The sequence below is a fragment of the Linepithema humile genome, chromosome 1, assembly GCF_040581485.1.
Source record: "Linepithema humile isolate Giens D197 chromosome 1, Lhum_UNIL_v1.0, whole genome shotgun sequence".
In the NCBI taxonomy this organism is placed as follows: domain Eukaryota; kingdom Metazoa; phylum Arthropoda; class Insecta; order Hymenoptera; family Formicidae; genus Linepithema; species Linepithema humile.
Genome location: NC_090128.1, coordinates 33,941,177 through 33,959,356, shown reverse-complemented (window position 1 = coordinate 33,959,356; position 18,180 = coordinate 33,941,177). Strand labels below are relative to the sequence as shown.

General features: G+C 29.8%; 1 protein-coding gene and 1 pseudogene across 3 annotated transcripts; one reads left to right on the top strand and one right to left on the bottom strand.

Annotated features, from left to right (window-relative positions):
• Positions 1-98: 98 nt before the first annotated feature.
• Positions 99-6,952, top strand: LOC105672735 (probable cytochrome P450 6a14; annotated as a pseudogene).
• Positions 6,953-12,320: 5,368 nt separating this feature from the next.
• Positions 12,321-18,156, bottom strand: LOC105675648 (uncharacterized). Of its 3 annotated transcripts, XM_067349498.1 has the most exons (11): positions 16,681-18,156; positions 16,264-16,415; positions 16,080-16,178; positions 15,729-15,932; positions 15,461-15,600; positions 15,324-15,390; positions 15,047-15,238; positions 14,755-14,960; positions 14,500-14,656; positions 14,260-14,396; positions 12,321-14,102 (listed from the first exon to the last, which is right to left on the bottom strand). In XM_067349498.1, the coding sequence occupies exons 1-8, from the start codon at positions 16,742-16,744 to the stop codon at positions 14,958-14,960; spliced, it is 921 nt and encodes a 306-aa protein (XP_067205599.1). In that variant the 5' UTR covers positions 16,745-18,156; the 3' UTR covers positions 12,321-14,102; positions 14,260-14,396; positions 14,500-14,656; positions 14,755-14,957. The 3 variants fall into 3 exon arrangements, 1 of the variants encoding a protein (XP_067205599.1); XR_010888501.1 differs by lacking the exons at positions 16,080-16,178; positions 16,264-16,415 and having other exon boundaries at positions 14,755-15,600; positions 15,733-15,932; XR_010888500.1 differs by lacking the exons at positions 16,080-16,178; positions 16,264-16,415; positions 16,681-18,156 and having other exon boundaries at positions 14,755-15,600; positions 15,733-16,073.
• Positions 18,157-18,180: the final 24 nt, after the last annotated feature.

Here is an 18,180-nt window from a genome sequence, read left to right as displayed (position 1 = left end):
AATGTGTGATACATTTTTTATTTTTGTTTCTTTTTTTCTATGCAATACACGGCCGCATTCACCATAAGGCGCATTAGGCGCAAGCTGGGGCCTCATTTTGAAATTTTACTCCTCACTAATAACAATATAAAAAACAGCCTAGTTATAGTTGCAAAATAAAATACTTACTTTTAAATATTAAATTTATAATATAAAAACTAGAGGCCGCTGAAAAATTTGTAAGCGGTAATTGTTTGTTAAATTACGCCTTTTTGCATCATGTAATGCATGCCGACTTTTATTTTCTATAAACTTAAAAAAAAATGCGTATGAATTTGATTAACTGAAATAGACTTGTTCTTTTGAGACCTCATAATGATGTTGCGCCTAGAGCCTCCAAAAGTATAAATGCGGCCCTGTGAGTTGCAAAGGTTTGAGTAAAGAAAATCAAGAAGTCTCAATACTTCTTGTAAGACTATCATGATTGAAGGATCTTGAAAATCTTAAAAATTTTTAAAATCTTAATGTCTTTGATATCTTGAATGATACTAATGTGATAGTAATGTTTTGCGTAAATTATTACACATTCATATACACAACCACACATGAATATAAATTCAAGACTTTCATGCTTTCAAGATTTTTCAAACTTAATTAAAACAGTCAACATGCTTTAAAATTTTTTATTTTCAATCATTTTTGGCTTGCTTAAAAATTTGCAAGTAAGTCTTGAAATCATATTACTATTATAAATAAATGTATATATATAATTTGTATATATAATATGTATATATATAATTTTGTGTTTTAAAAAAACAAAAATAATATTGACGAAGATCGATATTATTATTGTACATCGAATTATATGTATACTCGTCAAAGAATATATAAAATTTAAAAGTTTTCAAATCGGTCATACCAGATATTTTTATATAAGTTACATTTTGTTGTAAATTTTAAGTCTAATAAATTAATCATGCGTTCTTAAATCTATAACATTTCAGTACATTCTGATGAACAAGCATAACATTCAAATCATGCATTCGAAATATTTTCTGATACATTAAATTTAACATTAAGTTTAACATTCAGTATTGAAACATACTCAGAAGAATTTATGAAGCGCTTTTTATAATAACGAAAACATGGAGTTTCACAAAAGAAGCAATATTTTTCCACATTTAAACATCTGACCAATGCTTGTGTTAATTTGTTTGTGTAATTTAATCTATAATTGTCAAGATTATTAAAAATATTGAAATAATTTTGATTTATTAACATATTTATTAGCATTTAGCAAAAATTTAAATAAAAAAAATATTTAAAAAATAAAAATATTTATTAAAAAACGCAAAAAAACTTGGCGTTGCTACACCTCAAAGTGATGATATTAACATGTAGTTTACTGTAGCAGCGCCAAGTTTTTTTGCGTTTTTTAATAAATATTTTTATTTTTTAAATATTTTTTTTATTTAAATTTTTTAAATATTTTTTTATGGAAGAGTTTTTTTTTTTTTTTTTTATAGAAATAGTGTACAAGTTTTTTTATAGTTCTTTAATCCCACTTGGTGCTATTTTTTAATATCATATTTTTTTGTAAGAAATATATAGGATAGCTTTTTTTGAAAATTTTAATATATACGACAGGTTTTTTTGAAAGGTTTAATATATACGACAATTTTTTTGAAAAGTAAAACAATATTAGTTATGACAAGAGCGTGTACTTGGCGCCTTTTTTTTTACCTTTTTTATTATACAATAAAATATAATATTATATAATAATATTGTATAATAAAATTGCTTTAACTAATTTTGCCTAGTTGCGATGCAGTATTTTTGTATATAAAGAAAAACCAGTAATATTAGATAGTAACTGGCCGGATGTTCAGTCAAACTGCAGAAATTTCTACTAGGGTACTCCAAGAAATTTTCAAGGATTCCAATTATGGTGCATGTAACTTCCTAAATCATTCTTATAGTATTCTTCTATGAATTCTTAAAGAATTACAATTCAGGAAAGAAGAAAATTTGAAGAATACTTTGCAAATTTACTGTGCTATCTGGGAATAAACAGTTTGCAAGTGAGAGATTAAAAATAGCCAATTCTCTCTGGATAAAGTTTCATTACACAATAATAATCCTCTTAATTCAGAAGAGCTCAGAGATAATTAAAGAGTTTTCAATTTCTGTAATCGAATGTTAATATTATGAACTGTTTTGATTATCTAATATAAAAATGTATAAATATTTTTGGATTGTTAATTTATAATACGGTAATAATTTTATAACTTATTAAATTATTCAAAAGTTTTGGAAATATGTGCACAAATCTACAGCACAAAAGTGATATACATAATTTGCAAAGCACATGATTATAATTATTACAGAAATTTAAACAGAAATATTAAATAAATTTTGAATTTTTTAATAATACTTTGAAGTATAAAAAACTATAGATGTATAGTTTTTTAGTTTTTTGTTATTTTAATTTTTTTTGTATAAATAACACATGAATCTTTACAAAGGAATAATTTTTTTATAATAGTCTTTTCAAAATTCAAATTATACAGAATCCAAAAATATTACGTTTTTTTTTGCTAGAAATATTTATTACGCTAACAATAAAAAATGACAGTTGAAAAGATTTATATTAAACGTCTAATAGACATTTTTCGATCTGTATTTCTCTCACTACGAAATATGAAAATATATATATATATATTAAATTTTTTGAATTAATTTATATATATTTATAATTTACAGCAATTTATGATATTTTTCTATGTACTTGGTCACAGACAATATTTTTTTATGTACTACTTGGTGTCTTCCAAATAGCAAGCGGTCATCATCTAATGTCCTAATCGTTAATCATGACATCACACTGGGTTATTTTGACGACAAAATAATAAATAAATCAGATAATGACCGCTTGCTACTTGAAATATTACTGACATGTATAATCTTATCCGTGTGGTGACTTGCAAATGGCTGGGTAAAGTTTTAAATAAGCTTTGAATAAACTATAGCATGTTAACAGTCTATTATATAAAAGTCATCTATGTTTTTACATAACTTTGATATTTAAAGCGAAATTACAAACATCTAATATCTCCAGTATTACAAGAAATTTTGACAAAGAAATATCTATTTCACAGTGATTCGATTGCGACGCATACAAATAGATACATCCTGCAAGGAAGAACTTCTTATCACAGTGATTTTTTTCTCCAAAAAGGTTTATAAAAATACATAAATCATAATATACACAGTACGTCTAAAAAATAAAATAATTGGTGCCATATTAATTTAAACACTGATCGTATGTGTAAAAATCTTTTACTTTATTCAAAATATGTGCCTTCAGCATTAAGTGTGTGTATGATTAACAAAGACGTAGATATACAAATAAATAATTTTCTATTTTTTATAAGAATTAATGTTTATTACTAAAACTGATACAATTTAATTTTGCTTAGTATAAAATTATTATGAAGTTGACCATTAAATATTTATGTTTCAGACAATATATTGATTCGTCATGTTTATAGAATTACTCGAATTTCTCGTTATTGTTATAAGTGCTGTGTATATTTATTACAAGTATGTACTATTTAATTATTGGCGCAAGAAAGGCGTTTTTTATGTCGAACCTGTTGTACCAGCGGGCAATTTGACAGCTTTTGTAACTGGAAAAAAATCTCTGGGTAAGTATTTTGCATTAATTAACAATCCTTTTCATATATTTACATCTCCACGTACTCTTCCGTCACCGACTTTTTTTCTACTTATATTTCAATCTTACTATTCCATTTTTCTTCCTTTCGCTCTACTTTCTGTTTTCTTTATTAATTTAAATTTGTAATAATAATAAAAAAATAATAAAAAAAACAAATATTTTATTCTAAGTGGAATAATAATTAATAAATACAGAATTCATACATATGTACGTTACAAATTATTTTTCTATCTTTTATGACGTATAAAGTTGTCCCATTAAAATATTTTTTGCAAGAGTGAGATTAAAATGATACTTACATTTTGTTATACAAAAGATTATATTGTCATATAATAAATTGTATGTGAGATCTTTTTAAACTCTTCCAAAGTCATAAAAATCTAGCAATTTATTCTATTATATTGTTGTGTCTCTATTTGATGTGAAAAAATGCGAAACATGAATAGAAAATGAATTCCGTAGGTGAACTTTATCTTGATGTCTATGTAAGATACAAGGACCACCGTGCCTTCGGAATGTATTCATTCTTTAAGCCTAATTTGGTAATCGCCGATTTCGATCTTATTCGAACGGTGTTAATAAGAGAATTCGAGAGCTTCCATGATCGTGGAACGTTTTGCAACGAAAAATATGATCCGTTGTCAGGCAATTTGTTCAATCTGTCTGGAAAAAAGTGGAAAAACATGCGTAGCAAGCTGGTACCCGCATTTACTTCCGCAAAAATAAAGCAAATGTTTATGATAATGAAAAAATATGGTGGACAAGTAACCCAGAGCGTGGAAAATGAAGGTCAGGCAACAGATTGCATCGAAATGAAGGAGATATTTGCAAGGTGAGCAAACTTTTTTTTAAGAACTGCACAAAAATTTTAATTAGCAGCAAATAATATACAAAAATTGCAAATAGAAGACTATTAATAAATTAATTTTTTTAAAAAAGCATATAAAAATATTTAATTTTTTAAAACTCATCCTCTGTTAAAATGTAAAAGAAGTAAGAAATGTAATATTTTAAAAACTCGTATCATGCTTGAAAACAACAAGAGACTTAATAATTATGCATTTATAAATACAAATACGCAATTTGTAAAATATATTTTAACAAAAAAGCAGAAAAAAAAACTTTTTTTTATATCCTAATTGATAATATTTCTTTACGAAATCAGCATATCGCGTAAACAAGAATGTGTCATGTTACAAATTAATAAGATGATCAACTAGATAAAAATTATCTTATTTATTTATAACATAACACATTCTTGTTTATGCGATATGCTGACTTGGTAAGAAAATATTGCCAATGATCGAAATGATTAATTCAATAATATATATCAAAAATATCGAATATAGCGCAATATTGTGAAAAACACTTTCGCAAGTTATACTTTGCATTTTTACTTATATGTACATTGTATGATAAAAATTTATTAAAACTTAGTGAAATAAATTTTTTTCAATTAACAATAGATATTCGACGGACGTAATCATGTCAACAGCTTTTGGAATCGAAGCCAATTGTATGAAAGATCCGAATAGCGAATTTCGACGCCGGGGAAAGAAAGTCTTTGAAGAAAATTCCTTTTGGCTCGCATTGTTTTTATTCTTGCCTCAATTTATGAATTTTTTTTCCATTCCTACCACTGATAAAAAAATCACACAATTCTTTACAAAAATATTTCGGGAGAATGTGAATTAGACAAACTTCTAATGTCGTTCGGCACGATTTTATAAATCTTCTGATATAACTCATGGAAAAGGGCTATGTTGAACCCAACGATGAAGAAAGATACTAGTAAAGACACCGTTAATGTATCTCGTAAGTTCGTAATGTTAATATTTATTCTTATATTATTGTTCGTGTTAACTTGTATAATATAACTACGCCAAATAGATAAACGCATCTACAGTTTTTCTTCTAAAGTATTTATGCAGATTGCTTATTTGAACATATCTTATAATATATTTCATTTATTATTCACAGCAGCCACGAATAGAATTACTATGATGGAAGCTGCTGCGCAAAGTTATAATTTCTACTTGGCCGGCTTCGAGACTTCCTCAACGACGGCGACATACAGCTTATACGAATTGGCTCAACAGCAACACATACAGGACAAAGTTTACAACGAGATTGATAAAGTACTAAAAAAACATGGAGAACTGACCTATGATGCTGTGAACGAAATGACATATCTTCACAAAGTGGTGAACGGCAAGTAATTTTGCTCCTGCAAAGATAATGAATCAAAGAACTTGAGGAAACATTCAAATACTTTCTTTTTAAATTTATATGTATTTCTTAAAAAAATATTAATAAAAATATGTTACATTTTCAAAAGTGCATTTTTATATTTTTTACGTATTACAGAAACTTTGAGAAAATATCCGACTGTACCTGTTCTGAATCGTGTCTGCACTAAAGACATAAACATTCCAACGACGAACATCCATGTGTCAAAAGGAACTTTAATCTCCATTCCGGTATTAGGAGTACATCGTGATCCATCAATATATCCAGATCCGGATAAATTTGATCCCGAGCGATTCAACGCGGATGAGATAGCGGCTAGACATCCTTATGCTTATTTGCCTTTTGGAGAAGGACCACGAAATTGCATCGGTAAGAATAAATTAATTTATTTATATATTTAATAACAGGGGATCATACAACTAAATCAATTCGAACAACGCTGCATCTGCCCTTTCGCCGTTACAAGTATTTTTGTCTTCTTTTTTGTTTATCATACCTAGATAATTAAATGTTAACAACGTTGGCCAATTTGCCAACATCGCTAACATTTTGTTTGCTACGTAGTTACACTTCTTTTTTTCATTAACATGGCCATTTGAAATCTTGTAATTATGATCTCTGATTTGTAATTAGGAACCTTGAAATTTACAGCCACCTAAAGATTTCTTAGACTATTAATACTGCAATACTAATTTTGCATAAGTTAAAGAAATATTTCCTCTTCGTAATCAGAGAAATTGTAACAACTTTGTTGCTAGTTAATAAAGCTAATAATTATAGATTGAACTGGAAATTATTCCGTTATTGCATCTATATCTAATTTTCAGGTGCAAGAGTTGGTTACTTGCAAGTCAAAATTGCACTTCTTAGTCTCTTGTCGAAATTTAAGTTCATCCTCGAACTCCTGTTCCACTCTCTTTCGATGAACGACCTTTTGCACTTATAGCCAAAGGCGGTGCATATTTTATTATCGAGCAGCGATAAAATAATTTTTTTAAATATTGCTGCGTATATTACATATACAGTGTATCTCAAATATCAAATAGTACAATAGATTTAATAGAGAGTGAGAAAAATGGAGAGAAAAGAAGAAGAAAAAAAAGAGGGAAAAAGAGGAGATAAATATAACACATTGGCAACCTATGTGAATTTGGCACCCGACTTTTAATAAATAAAGTTTTAAATAAGTAAAATAATAGTACTTTGTTTGTAATTGTTTGTAGTAAAAATATTTTCGTTTGTAGTTCAACCCATTATCAAAAAAAAATGTTTAAAAAATGACTGTCATCCGACTTTAAGATTTTTCAAATCCGCTTCTTCCACGTGATTCGGAATCGTTTGTAGTTGTTTGTAGTGATTTTCCTTTTGTTTGTAGTTGAATAGTTTAAAAGTTACAAAATATTTGCAATAAACAAATAATGTAACTTTGACAATTTTAAAGATTTTTGAAATCCGCTTTTTCCACGTGATTTAGAATCGTTTGTAGTTGTTTGTAGTGATTTTTTTTTCGTTTGTAGTTGCACCGTTTCAAAATTATGATTGTTTAAACAATTAGCTAAGAGTGAACTTTGTCAATTTTGAAGATTTTTCAAATCCGCTTTTTTCACGTGATTCGGAATCGTTTGTAGTTGTTTGTAGTAATTTTTCTTTTGTTTGTAGTTGCACTGTTGAGAAGTTACAGTACACTAAAAAAAAAATATTCTATTCTTTAGCGGTAACCTGTTATTGCTAGAGGATTTTCCTCTGGTATATGGTCTCAAGATGATATTCAAACATATAGAGTAATATCCTCTAAGCATATAAGATACTAGACTTATGGCCGGTTTATGGCTGGTTTATGCTTCGGTCTTAATCTTAATCTTAGTCTTAATCTTAACTTAATCTTAAGGACTCGTTTATGCTTCCCTGGAAATTCGAACTACGCATGTGCAAATGTAACAAAACCTAACCACAAATTGTAATAGAAAAACTATAAAAACACTCCTACACAGTTTTTGTTCTTTCAATTTAAGAGGTTAGATTCTACATACTAACTTACCACTTAAATTTAGCGCTTCTCCAATAGCGTTCCAACTATTCTTCACCACTAATTTATTTTTATAATTTGGATTTTTTTTATTCCAAACAACATCAAATTGTTGGACACATTCAATTAAATCAGCATCACTCATTTCGTATTTTACAAGAATCGAAAACCATTATTTCGCGCGGTTTCGTGCTGCGTCGGACGTCAGACTTACCTCATTGGCCCGGCCTTAGGACATTAGGGACTAAAGTTAAAAGATGGGATCTTTCCAAGATTAAGATTAAGACTAAGATTAAGACTAGGAAAGTATAATGGCCGGTTTATGCTTCGGTCTTAATCTTAATCTTAAGAGTTGATAACGTAGAATGCCATAAGGGCGTTTATACTTCCCTAGTCTTAATCTTAGTCTTAATCTTAATCTTGGAAAGATCCCATCTTTTAACTTTAGTCCCTAATGTCCTAAGGCCGGGCCAATGAGGTAAGTCTGACGTCCGACGCAGCACGAAACCGCGCGAAATAATGGTTTTCGATTTTTGTAAAATACGAAAATGAGTGATGCTGATTTAATTGAATGTGTCCAACAATTCGATGTTGTTTGGAATAAAAAAAATCCAAATTATAAAAATAAATTAGTGGTTAAGTTTTGTTACATTTGCACATGCGTAGTCCGAATTTCCAGGGAAGCATAAACGAGTCCTTAAGATTAAGTTAAGACTAAGACTAAGATTAAGATTAAGACCGAAGCATAAACCAGCCATAAACGCCCTTATGGCATTCTACGTTATCAACTCTTAAGATTAAGATTAAGACCGAAGCATAATGGCTGGTTTATGCTTCGGTCTTAATCTTAATCTTAAGAGTTGATAACGTAGAATGCCATAAGGGCGTTTATACTTCCCTAGTCTTAATCTTAGTCTTAATCTTAATCTTGGAAAGATCCCATCTTTTAACTTTAGTCCCTAATGTCCTAAGGCCGGGCCAATGAGGTAAGTCTGACGTCCGACGCAGCACGAAACCGCGCGAAATAATGGTTTTCGATTTTTGTAAAATACGAAAATGAGTGATGCTAATTTAATTGAATGTGTCCAACAATTCGATGTTGTTTGGAATAAAAAAAATCCAAATTATAAAAATAAATTAGTGGTAAGGTTTTGTTACATTTGCACATGCGTAGTCCGAATTTCCAGGGAAGCATAAACGAGTCCTTAAGATTAAGTTAAGACTAAGACTAAGATTAAGATTAAGACCGAAGCATAAACCAGCCATTAAGATTGTAATCCTCTTAATGTTAAAAAAACCTCCTATTCTTGTAAATCTAATCTTATTCTTATTTAAAACATTTATAATAATACTTTAAGACAAATGTTTTCTACTTTTAAACTTACTAAAGTATTAATTTATATCTGATTATCATATACTGACTAGAGAAGCGTACTTTCTGTGTGATCCAAGTAATACTCTTGTTTGTAGAGTATAATATTTTTTTTCTTAGGAATCTTCTTGCGCTCTCTCTCTCTCTCTCTCTCTCTCTCTCTCTCTCTCTCTCTCTCTCTCTCTCTCTCTCTCTCTCCCTCCCCCCTCTTTTCCCCTCCTCCCTCTCTCTCCCTCCCTCTTTCTCTTTCTCATGTATAAATTTGTATATTTTCAAAAATCACTCTTTGAATTACTTTTTGGAAACCATGTAATCTTGAGTAAAAATTATTTCAAGCGGTTACGTAGTTTTTAGAGCGATTTTAAAAATACGTTTTTAAATAGCTTTCTGAAGATTACGTGGTTTTCAAGAAGTAATTCAAAAAGTAGTTTTTAAAAATATACGAATTTATACGTGAGAAAGAAAGAAAAGCTTTTTGAAAAGACACAAAATTATACATGATTTTTAAAAGCAGATGTCGAATTAAATAAATATTTGTTTTTTGAAAGATTTTTAATGAAAAAAAAATGAGATTTATATACTATATATTATAAAATATAATAATATATTATAAAGTATAAATATATCATAAAGTATAAAGTATAATATTATAAATACATATTATTTTACACAAACGCATGACGGAATGTTATATAATTAGAAAAACTTCTTGCTCCAACTCTACAGTGAGAAGGTGTAAATACTATTAGATCATCAAATTTAATAAATTTCCATTCAGAAGAATCTTCAATAACTTCATAGCTACAAAGATGTTCCACAAAATCCACCGTTTCAAACATACACAAGAGAAAATACACAGCATCAGATTTTTCACAATATGTGATAAGATTAATTCGACCAAACACAGGATAACCAGTGTCTTTGTGGAACATTACAGCTACACACATTCCTATTTTATAAATAGTACCAGAAATTGTAATCCATGAAAATGTGTTTATAATTTCATTTAAATTCTTAGGCAGAACATCATAAAATAATCGGTAATTTTTAATATCTTTAATACTAACTTCTTCTTGAACTCCAAAAGAATATTTTTCACCCAAAGGCTTTCTAGATAAAAATCTGGCACACAAATTTAATTGATGTTTTATCGCCAAAGTCAAAGGCAAGTTTTTACGAGAATTTGTAGCATAGGCTGCCTGCTTAAGAGGTCTGTGTTTGGCTTCCCATCGAAGGCAACAGACAGACCATAAAGGACCAACTCTACGCATAACTTCAGGATAATGAAGCATGTAATGATGCTTAGGTTTAAGTGTAACTTTGGGAAAGACAGTAAGATATATTTCATGATGTTCAGAAATAAGAATGCTCAGATAACTAAGTGATCGAAGGTTTACATAAGACGTTGTAACTATGTCTATAATTGATTTTAATTTTAGATAAAGATGCCAACTTTCAGCATCTTCAGGAACTAAATCACCTAGCATTAATCCAAAATATCTGACAAAACACAACATTTCTGAGGCAGAGAACTTAAGTTTACCAGTTATAAGATGCTCTTTTTTAATTGGTGATACTGCATTCTTTGACTCTACTGGACCATAATCAAAATAAATTATACGATTATTCAGAGTCTCCAGGGAAAAGTATTTTTTATCATGTATTAAATCAAAAAGTATAAGTGCTAAGTCATAACCACATACTCCCTCCAAAAGATCGTGCATAATATCAAAGCTAATGCTTTGTACAAAAGAAAAGCTGGGAATAGCATCCCAAACGCATTTTTCCTTAATACCAGTCGCAGTAAGATTTTGTAACAAAACATCAGCAGCATAATTTTGCATTGTTCTTAATTTATTTGTATCAAGAGCAGTTAGAGATGCAATTTCATTCTTGTGATGCTTGCACATTCTGCATGGATAGTTTGCATTGAATCCCTCAGATAAACCACAAATAGAGTGAATTCCCAAGTTGTCACCTAACAAGAGGCACAAACTAAAATAAATTTGTTTTTCCCCTGAGCTTGTTTTTATAATTAATCCATTTCTTTCTAGATATGTTAAATCTTTAATAACTGGTCTAAATAAATTCATATTTCCATGTACTTTACAATCTGAAAGAAACAAAGAAGCCAAGAATATATTATTAAGTTTTGAGGCATAATCTTGAGGTATACAAGCAATATTGTAATAAAGTGCTCCTAATTTGTGGTGACCAGCATGAGATCCTGTGATATTATCTGGATCCATATCGTCAAAAAAAAAATTAAGTGGAAGTACTGAATGAATAATTTTATTGTTCCCCTTAGGGTTACAAGCTTTTCTTCTCGCCATACATTTCCTTACATCTATACTTAGTCTATACTTAGTCTATCCTTAATCCTATCTTAACCTAACCGCCTTTTGGAGCAGAAGCGTGAGCCATATGTGCCCACCCTCCTCCTCCCCTACCTATACACACACACATCTCGTCTCTGGGACTTCCGTTTCCATTGCTTTGTACATCATTCATGTCCAACTACTTCGCCCCTTCTCCCTCCCTCTCTCTCTCTCTCTTTCTCTCTCTCACTCTCTCTCTCTCTCTCTCTCTCTCTCCCTTTTTCTCTCTCTCTTTCCTTTTTCCTCTCTCTCTCTTTCCTTTTTCTTTCATGCATCTCTCTCTCCTTCACACATTCTCTCTTCCTCCTCCATATTTCCTTCCCTTTCCTCCTTCCCCTTTCTTTCTCTCTCTATCTCTTTCATCCACCGTTCCCCTTCTCCCTCTTCTCCTAATACCCAGCCTACCGCCTCCTGCCAGCTTCCTCCTCCTTCCTTCCACTCTCTACACTCCTCCCATACGTGTTCCCATGTTTCCCTCTCTCCTCCACATAATCTGCATCTCCTTTTTTCCTCCTCCTCCCAGTACCTTCCCTCCCTTACTTCATTCCCCAACCTGAATCTTGCCACTCTCTTCCATCTGCTTTCACCCCATCCTTTTTTTAGATAATCCGGTATCCCTTCCCCTTTTACTTCCTTGTACCATCTACTAAACCTCGATTCACTTATCTTTTCCCTTCTTTCCTTTCTCTGTTTCTCCTTGTCCCTCCTCTCTAATTCCTCATACCTCGCCTCTCCCTTCTCTTTCTTCTTCTCCACCTCCTCAATTGATATCTCCCTTTCCTCTAAGAACTTCCTCCTTTCTTCCTCCCATTCCGATCTCACTTAAGTGGAAGTACTGTTTTGTTATGAAAATATTTAGCCACTTTTTCTTTCCACATCTCTCCTTGCACAACATTTGAAAAAGGCTCATCTCTTTGAGATAAATACTCTAAATTCGAAATAATCGTATCAAGGCAACCTGGTAATTCCAAAAAATGCTTCAAAACTTCTTTTATAGAAATGTAGTAACCAGTATCAAGTTCATGACTCATTACTGTCTTGTTCTTCTGTGTTCTAGGCCTATAATGACTACCAATCACGTAGCTTGTAGGAGCTATATAGAATTCATTTTCTTTTAATGCTTCTAATCTTTCATAATCACTGTGAAGGCCAGCAAAAATATTATCACATGCATTAAACATAAAAGAAAGTTCATTAAGTTCTTCGTTAGTATAATCAAACTTACTTAACATGTTAAAAACTTTATTTTTTAAAATATTTAAGTATCCACTTGATAATAATTCTGAAGCAGCATCAATTATCTCTTGAACATGAGCCCGATTCAAAGTATTAGAGGCATACAATTTTGATACAAAAACAAGCGTAGAATCCACTAAAGCTTTTTTAACATCATAAACTGAAATTGAATTATTTTCTGACGTATTTGATTCAAAAACATGCTGATGCATATCAGCATCTGAAATCTGGACAACATCAGAAACATGACAAGCATCAAAAGATTGAATTTCTTTTTGTGAACAATTTTTATGTAAGAAAGAACATTTAAGTAAATGTTTTTTGAATGCACGTAAGGAAGGACAAGTTTTAAAACAATTAGGTGCAGAACATCTAAGAGCAGTATGAACAGCTGTAACATGGTATACTTTGATGTGTGCCATCAGAGCTTCGATTGAGTTAAATTGATTTTTACATATAAAACATAATATCTCCATTATAAAAAACAAAATTGAACACACAAGTTAAAACTTATACAACTAAACGAGAGTTACGTAATCTATTAGAAAATTAAAATAATTTTTAAATCACAGATTGATTTCTTCTTACATTAACTTAAAATTAATATATCAATATATGTCATATATATAATAAATGAAAAATATAATTATGCAAAAAAATTTTTAAATGGAATCTACTTAAAAGATATGCTCTGTAAAGACTTACAATTAGACTTATAAATTTAAAGTAAAACGGAAGACCTCAATGAGGTGTTTGCTCATTGTCAGTTTCATTTGCAATTTTTGTTCGAAGAGCTTCAAAGGTTTTGACAAGCGCACTGACATTAGAATTCTTTTTATCATACCTCGTGGAGATGCGATACAAAGCTTGCTGAATAAAAAGCCACACACCTCTTGCTTCATATGAATATTCAGTCATCAAAACTTGTATTGCTTTGAAACATTGATCGAAGGCTTTCAACACATTATTAAATTGATATTTGACTTCATCAATTATCACATAACAAATCTCGTATTGTTCTACCGTAGGCCCAACAAGAAGAACAAAAGGTTGAACTCTAGTTTTAAGCTTTAAAGCCACAGCACGCCTCCGTTGGATAGCTGGATTTATATCTCCTGGCACCTACAAAGATAAGATAAAAAAATTATTACTATATCTCTATTTTACAAAAAAGTCATACAACTTCGCGCGCGCGCGTGTGTGTGTAATAATTTGCCACAAATTAAAAAAAAATAAATTTATTTTTTGTCACATAATTTTCACATAAAATTTAACTTACTGTCACATGGAACACAAAAGCATCTCTTGCCTCAGCTATATTTGCCTTTATCTTTTCTCCAGAATCAAGTTTCTGTAGTTGTCGAGGTGGAACTAAATGTGGAAGTAAGTGAAGAATAACAGCAGTGACAGAATTTGCTACGATAGATAAAAGAAAACTTTTGCTGTAAATACATATGACACAAGGATTTTTTCCAATAAATAATTTTTATTTGTTTATTCATTCTTGAAAAATACTTACCATCATCCAGCTCGTCCAATTTCTTCAGTTGTGCTTTTCCATAAGAATCCTTCACTTCTGCTTTTAAAAGTTGTTTGAGAAGGGGAATAAATATTTCCCACTCCAAAAGAAGCGCTAAATCCTTATCAGGATATTTCTTCTTAAAGTCACGATCAAGCTGAAAAATTAAGATATTTATTTTTATAAGAAATAATAAGAAAACAATAGAGAATGTTAACACTAAACAAATAATATTAAAATACTTAATATATTTACAAGAGTATATCCTTGAGGCAAAGACAAAACCTCCCATTCAGAAAAATAATCCGTCACCGAAAGTGGTTTGTCTCCTCCGCCTTTCAGATCTAGTAGTGTTTTTTGTCTAATATCATAAGTTAGATCCCAATTATTTAAAACATCAGTCCAAGGTTCTCGACTTATTTTCAGCCATCGAATCGCTGCTTGCACTTTATCTTCATTTACTAAGCACAATTTTGAGGCAATTAATTTATCATATTCTATGAAAAATATTTCTTAGCAGTTAATAATCTTAATTGAATTTAAATACTTTTAGATTCGTATCGGGCTCATTTTCATCATTTTCATTCTGTGTAGAATTTGAATATTTATGATAATTGGCTGGATTAAGTGCACCAAGTCTCCTCAACATAGACTTAATATTTCTCACTTTATCAGCTAATTTTCCCCCGATATTTTTTTGCTTTGGACCATTTGCAAAAGGTTCATATACGTATGTAGCCTACAATATATTTACAAAAAATATTATGTTTACTCGTGATAATATTAATTATCAGATTCAGAATATATAGATAAAAAAGTTTTACCTCAGTCTCAGTTGGAAATAATTCGCATAATTTTTTGGACACGATTTGAAATTCTTCAAAAGTAGGGCTACAAAAAAGAAAAATATTAGCAACATTAAATATGCATAAAGTTATAATATTGTAGTAAAAAAATTTACTTTATATTAATTTTTATCATACAACTTGCTAATATCTCTATTAATATTCCTCTTGCTTCTCCATTTAAAATGCTATTATTTTTATAATAAATTAGAACAGCATCACCTTTTAAATGTTCCTTTATTACTTTCTCAATATTCTGAAATAAAAAATATATTATGGAAATGTATATCAGATATAAGTATAATTAAATAAAAAATTTTAATGGCACTTTTAATACTAAATATAATTATTTAATTCTGAGCAACAATTTAATATATTGTTTACCAACTCTTGAAATTGCGTTCTTGTGAACCACAATGCAAGTCTTTTAGGATAGCGTTTAGATTTTTCTAACTTTGACGATAGTTGTCGTTTCTTTCCGTTTTGATTAGCTAACAAAATTTCTGTTTCACCATCACTCACACTATTTACTCCTGAATCAGATGCTGATTCGAGCTGAGAGTAATCATTTCTCTGTTTACATGTTTCCTACAATGTTAACATGAAATATCAAAAACACAAGAATTTAGCTACTAATTTTATATCTTAAAAGGTTAAAATGTTTATACATATTCTATATACATATTTTATATATAAAATATAATGTATATAATATACATATATATATATCCTTACTATATTATCTAATTGGCGTAAAGGAGTGTTCACAATATCAAGACAATTATTTGTGTTAACATCTACAAATGGCATGCTACAGTTTCCAAATTCATCAACCTATAACAAAATACCCAAATAAATACAAACAATTTTATTACATGCATAATCGTTTGGAATGTCTACAAATCTTCCTTGCTTGTACCTCTACATCAAAAACTAAATTCTTAGAAGTACTGGCTTGTAAAGCATTTCTTCTGTTAAAAAATTCAGCTTGATCACCCCACTTAGGCAATAATTCCTCTGCCTTTTTAGCTGATATTAAACATAACCTATCTATGGTAGTTATTGCATCTCCTAAACATAAAAGACCAATATGATATTAATTATAAGAAAAGTTCAAAGCCGAAAACCAAAAGTGTATGCATGCGTGCGTGTGCGTGTGTGCGTGCGTGTGTGTATATCTAAACTCTAAACTCAAAAGAAATAATAATATGGACAATGCAGTTAAAAGAAATTGATGAACATGTAATACAAATATAAACCTAACCATGCAATTTATTATTTCATTGTAGATAAAATTTTTAAGTAAAAGTTACTCAAAATATAAAAAAATACTTACTCTCAAATGCGGGCCAGTACTCGCCTAAATGTGCTTTTTCTAAAAATTCTTGTACTTCGTTCATATTTCTTTTGTAGCACTAAACACTCACTGGCACAAAGCTCGTTGCATCACACTGCGTTGCACTTTGATGGCGTACACTTCGCGTAGCAAATAAATGACAATCTATTTCAAACAAATGCGCGATCCGCGAATATCTTACATATCCTCTTATTTCAAGAAGCTATTCAAATTACTATAGTAGGATTTTCTTTAGAGGAATTTACTCTTAATCATATCTCACGCATCCACTTTTTTATAGATAAATACGTGTTACATGAAGAGAAATATGTTTTATATAAGATAATATTGCGTAGAGGAAATGCTTAGAGGAATTCTCCATTTATTAGTAGAATATTTTTTTTTGGGTGTAGTAAAACGGATAGAGAAAATACATATCTTCGCCACTTTTTGAAAAATCTTCAAAATTGACAAAGTTCACTCTTGGCTAATTGTTTAAACAATCATAATTTTGAAACGGTGCAACTACAAACGAAAAGAAAATCACTACAAACAACTACAAACTACAATTCTGAATCACGTGGAAAAAGCGAATTTGAAAAATCTTCAAAATTGACAAAGTTACATTATTTGTTTATTGCAAATATTTTGTAACTTTTAAACTATTCAACTACAAACGAAAAGAAAATTACTACAAATAACTACAAACGATTCTGAATCACGTGGAAAAAGCGGATTTGAAAAATCTTCAAAATTGACAAAGTTACATTATTTGTTTATTGCAAATATTTTGTAACTTTTAAACTATTCAACTACAAACAAAAGGAAAATCACAACTATAAACGATTCCGAATCACGTGGAAAAAGCGGATTTGAAAAATCTTCAAAATTGACAAAGTTACATTATTTGTTTATTGCAAATATGTTATAACTTTTAAACTATTCAACTACAAACGAAAGGAAAATTACTACAAACAACTACAAACGATTCGGAATCACGTGGAAGAAGCGGATTTGAAAAATCTTAAAGTCGGGTGACAGTCATTTTTTAAACATTTTTTTTTTTGATAATGGGTTAAACTACAAACGAAAATATTTTTACTACAAACAATTACAAACGAAGTACTATCATTTTACTTATTTAAAATTTTATTTATTAAAAGTCGGGTGCCAAGTTTACATAGGTATATTGGCACAGCACTGATAAATTAACATGCAATAAGAAACAAAAATCAGATTAGGAGCGTATGTCATGTGTGTATAGTGTAAAATGGGATGAGTGTGAACACGCGTGACCGGATTTAACCGGACACGCATTAGCATTCTCCAAGTAGGATAAAATAAAGTAAAATTAGAATTTAAATTTTGGTAAGATAGATATAAAACTAAATGTAAGAAAAATGTATATCCAAAAAATCTCAATAAACCATCAATTAGAATCTATCTATAGCGGTGTAACGAACATAATAGTTAATCGTCAAATTCATGTTAATCGTAATG